The sequence below is a fragment of the Myotis lucifugus genome, unplaced genomic scaffold (assembly GCF_000147115.1).
Source record: "Myotis lucifugus unplaced genomic scaffold, Myoluc2.0 scaffold_88, whole genome shotgun sequence".
Taxonomy (NCBI): domain Eukaryota; kingdom Metazoa; phylum Chordata; class Mammalia; order Chiroptera; family Vespertilionidae; genus Myotis; species Myotis lucifugus.
The window spans coordinates 579,869-584,863 of NW_005871136.1; the positions used below are offsets into that span (position 1 = coordinate 579,869).

General features: G+C 40.8%; 2 protein-coding genes across 4 annotated transcripts in view; one reads left to right on the forward strand and one right to left on the reverse strand.

Moving 5' to 3' along the window:
• The window catches only part of TMED6 (transmembrane p24 trafficking protein 6), a 5,192-nt gene extending 669 nt beyond the window's left edge, over nucleotides 1-4,523 (reverse strand). Inside the window, exons 1-3 of the mRNA XM_006091155.3 lie at nucleotides 3,825-4,523; nucleotides 2,301-2,427; nucleotides 981-1,132 (exon numbers count right to left, since the gene is read on the reverse strand). Coding sequence (XP_006091217.1) covers nucleotides 981-1,132; nucleotides 2,301-2,427; nucleotides 3,825-4,037 — 492 coding nt within the window. The 5' untranslated portion in view covers nucleotides 4,038-4,523. The remainder of the gene's footprint in view (nucleotides 1-980; nucleotides 1,133-2,300; nucleotides 2,428-3,824) is intronic.
• The window catches only part of NIP7 (NIP7, nucleolar pre-rRNA processing protein), a 69,643-nt gene that overhangs the window by 4,437 nt on the left and 60,211 nt on the right, over nucleotides 1-4,995 (forward strand). The window lies entirely within an intron of this gene.

Here is a 4,995-nt window from a genome sequence, read left to right on the forward strand (position 1 = left end):
ATGCAGTCTCTTGCAGCCACTGAACTCTGCCATTGTAGCACAAAAACAGCCATAGACAATACGTAGTTGTCAGTTAAGCATGCTGTGTTCCAATAAAACGTCATTTACAAAACTAGGCAGTGGACTTCAGTGCATCAAGGAGATGATCATGAAAGTGCAAAGACATCCCACAGAATGGGAGAAAATACCTATAAATCATATCTGATAACTTATATCCAGAATATATTAAAAAAAGGAACAACTTACAACTCAAATAAAAAGACAACCCCATTTTAAAGTGGACAAAGGATTTAAATAGACATTTCTCCAAAGAAGATACACATATGCTGAAAAACACCTGAAAAGTTGCTCAATGTCATTAGACAACTCAAAATCACAAGATACCATTTCACACCCACGAGAGTGAAGATGTGGAGAAATTGCACCCCTCATTTACTGCTGGTGGGAGTGTAAAATGGTTTAGGCACTGTGGAAAACAGCAGTTCCTCACAGTCAGTTACTATATGACCCAATACACTACTATATGAAGAAATAAAACCACATTTACACAAAAACTTGTATGCAAATGTTCACAGCTTCATTCTTCATGATAGCCAAAAAATGGAAATAACTCAAATGTCTGTCAGTTGATGGGTGGGTAAATAACGTGGTATATCCATTCAATAGAATGTTATTCAGCTATGAAAAGGAATGAGATACTAAATACATGCTGCAATATGGATGAGCCTTGGAAACATACTAAATGGAAAAAGCCAGAGACAAAAGGTACATTGTGTAATTTCACTCATGAAATATACAAAATAGGCAAATTTATAGGGCCAAAAAGTATAAAACAAGAACTCCAAGTCATAAAAATTAAAGGCTTCAAATCCCCTTGCCTGTTTGGTTTCTCAGCTCAAATGATATCACTCCCATATTTTTAATCTTTTCTCCAAATTTAAAATCTGTTTCCATGGATGTTTCTCTCCCACAAAAGTTACCTCAATTGCATCCAGAGTATCATTCAGTTGTTTTCTTTCGTTCTTCTGTTTATGGTCCATCTCAGGCTCTTCATAGAAGACTCCAAAATTGAGGTATACTTGCACAGAACCAAAGTGATTTTGCTGATTTTTTAGACAAAGTTGATAAAAACCTGTAGGAATCCCTGGATCATTAGCAAGTCTTGGTCTCCCACCCTTTGTTGATTTCTCACCCTGTAGGTGTGGAGATAACTGTTCTCCGGGGATCAGTGTGCTACATTAGCACCTTCTTTTTACTTAGCAAGTACAGCAATCCAGTTGTTGATGTAGAAGTTAGACTGATCTTAAATGGAACTTATTTTACTAAACATTACTTATAATAATCATGTTTTGGCAGATATTACTAATAGGTCTATATAGAAAAGAAATAGATGTTTCCGCCCTCTTTTTCAACCTATTATCTCTGAAGGAATTTCTCAAATTGAGTTGAAATTAAGAGCTGGAGGATACCATCTTAAACTTAAACTAGGCAAAAATGGATGTGAATGAAAGAAATGAGTAACTAACTGCAAGGTGGTCTGTACAGGGACTGATGGTTTTGGGCATGTACTGGTGCTGGTTCTCAGCTGGGGTCACCTCCCCTTGTGTGTGTGGAGTGTTTTTACCGAAATGATTGGAAGGCACTACTGGCATGGAGGGGCCAAAGATGCTAAATATCCTATAATACTACACAGTGAAGGATCGTCTATGCTCCTGTTGAAAAACATGTTTTTTCGTACACCTGGCTGGTAGAGAGTGCTGCTGACTGGTGCTGTCCCAGGTGGGGACAGGCTCGATCTGGCTGTAGGACCTTCCTGGTGACTCGAGAAGTGCTTTGTTGTGGGATGTGGATATTTTTCATGGCTGTGCATTTCCTCTTGTTCTGGGTGCTTTTTGGTAACTGGGTCATGTATTTCAATGACTGGAAAGAGATGTCATTCCATAATAAATTTACTAAATGAAATTCTGTATCTTTAACGAGTCTGTCTGTTTGGGGCACTTTCCCATATTCTGGTTAGTTGGGGATGATGAGATAAAATTGAGTTTCTGGACCGTGGAGTTATAATTAGTCACCTGGAGACTGCCCCCAAACTGCCAGTGGACTACCACTTGGCCATTGGCAGTCTCCAGGAAAACTGTTTTTTTGTGTTCTAGGCTAAAGTTTTTTCCTACTGTTTTACCATCCTATGCAAAAAAGCCAGGGTTTTCACATTTTAGCCACTTAATTTTAATGTGTCCTCATCATTTTCCAAATTTAAAAGAAAGATGATTATTAGAATAGCTGTAGTGATAAAAACAGACCTGTCTCATGGGTAGAGAAGTTAATCTGGCCCCGAACATTCTGAGAGGTTTCTATGAGAAAACCTTGTGGGGTATGTGCAGTGGCAGCAATATGCCGGTCATGTGATATTCCCATTGTCCGCTGAACCTGCCGAGACACATTAAAGAGGGAGAACAGTCCCTGATACATCACCAAGAAGCTAGTTAAGTGGTAAGATTGACATCCTATGTGGTTCTCAATCAGGGATGGTACTGCCCACCCCTTCTGGGAATTTGGATTGAGGTAACAATGGTGTTGCGATGGGGTGAGGAGAGACAGCAAAGATGAACATCCTGCCAGTTAGAAACAGAACTGCAGGACAGAGAATTGCCCCAAATTCAGATGGCACTCCTATAAAGAAGACATGTCACAGACCTTATAGCAGCCTGAATCAGTTGGTGTGCAAGATTCTGGTTGTAGAGTCTTGACTGAACTAGCTTGGCTTTGAGCTCCCTGATGTTGTCCTCACACACGTGGGCTTATTTCATGCTTCATAGGAAATAAGGCACTCAGTAGGCACTTATTGCCAAGCTGGGTCTTGATAAGCCCAGGCTACAGTGCGCTGACTATACTCTTCTATCACAATTTAAAGATAAAAAGTTCTGGTAAGTTCATTTAAAATAAGTTGTTTTTGTTTTATTTTTTAAATTGATTTCAGAGAGGGGGAGAAATAGAAACATCAATGATGAGAATCATCTATTCGCTGCCTCCTGCGTCCCCTACTGGGATCGAGCCTGTAACCTGGGCATGTGCCCTGACGGGGAATCAAGTAGTGACCTCCTGGTTCATGGGTCAATGCTCAACCAGGAAGCCACACCGGCTCGGCAAAATAAGTTCGAAGTTACAGTGGAGTAAGATCAGTATACATAATCATTACTATGTAAACAGATTAGAAAATTAAGGTTTCTAAGATGAAAAACAAAGGGATTGAACAGCCTCTAACTTCACTATTGAGCAAGATGGATTTAAGTAGCTCGTCTGTGATCAGGCAACTTAAAAACATTTACCTTCTTACACAAACAGGACTGTCTGGCCCAATAGAGAAATCTTGAGCCAGTGACTCTCCAATTTGCCAGAATTACCCCTAAAGGCAAGAGACTAAATGTTGCTCTCCCAGCCCCATAAACTGAAGTGTCTTTTTGAAATCTCTTTAAAGTTCATGTAACTTTCCATATCTATATTATTTTCATATTTTAAAAATGCATTTTCTCATCCCCAAATCCGAGTAAATGTGATGATTGTTTCTCCAGGAAGAAGCACCCCATTTGTCCCATGGTTTTGAGCACAATTCCATAGCCTCCAGTTTGGGAAGCCAAGCCATATGTTTTAGTGATTATTCATCTAAGAGTTTCCATCTAACTGCAGGTCTATTTCATTAACAGATGGAGAATCACAGCATAATAAAGACAACCAGAACCTCATGTTAGTCTAGGACTTGACCCACTTTACAAAAGGAAACAACCAAAAAAATTCTCCCATGTGGCCAGAGGAGCCCAAGTACCTACCTCATAGCTGAAATAGAAGTATCCAGTTTGGTGGGCAAATTGCCAAAAGCATTCTATACCTCCTGGAGGGATCATGATGGCAAAGTCATATCGATCTGCTCCCCGGAAGAGTGACTGGTCCCCAGAGCCACTAAGGGGTTCTGTTTTCTGGCTCCTAGCAGAGGTCACTAGGTTCAGAACCACCAGTCCAGCCCCAATGAGCAAAGGGAACATGCTGATTCCCGGAGACTCCTGCAGGTGAACTGCCTGCAGCCCAGTGGAACCAAGTAGTTTAGATAACTGCTAGGGTAATCATTAACTCCCCAAGTCACACCTGGGCTGGCTTCAGGGCCACACATAGATATTCCATAAAGAACTGGCATGATACCGCATGTGTGGCTCACAAGAAGAGTTTTTGCTTTCACCTAGTAAAACTCAGCAGCTTACCAAGCCTACTTCATGGGTGCTAGGTAGAATCTACTACTTTGATATATCTCTATCCTTCCTTTTGGCTGTCATTTTTTCAGTTCTTGCTTCTTGGGGATAAATACTGAATAAGTTTATTTACAACCATCTGAATAGTATAGACAGAAGTTGGCTGGGGAGATTTTTCTCTTATTCAAATCAAATTGCTAGGTGATAACCAATGTTATAGTTGAAAGAACAAAACCCATGAAAATGTGTGAACAAATTTAAATGGGTGTAGAGTGAGCAAAAGACAGAAATGGATTTTCAGATTCCAGTGGCTGGCTCACCATCCATAAGCACAGCTGGTACTGCAGGGGCCCTGACTGGGCCTCACACTCTTACCCATCAGGACAGTATTTCTGTCACTCTCTGAGTCGTGTCAATGTCTAAATGTTTTTATTTCAGCCATAATCTTAAAAAACAAAACAGCATTAACAGCTTCTAAGCAAGTCTTGCTTCAGATTCATCACATTGACTCCAAGTGTAATACCTGAACTATCACAAGGGAATAAGCAAAGAACAGACTTCATAATTGTGTTCAGTTCTGGAGGAGAGCGAATGTCACAGCACTCTTCTTGCTGAGGTGGAGGTGGGAGAGACCGGGATCATTTCTCAGCACACAGTGGCACAGGCACCCCACCCAAGTTCCCCGCTGCCAGTTCTTACACTACTGGACATGAGCAGTGACTTAGACTCAGCGAAACAGTCAACAGTACATGGTAAG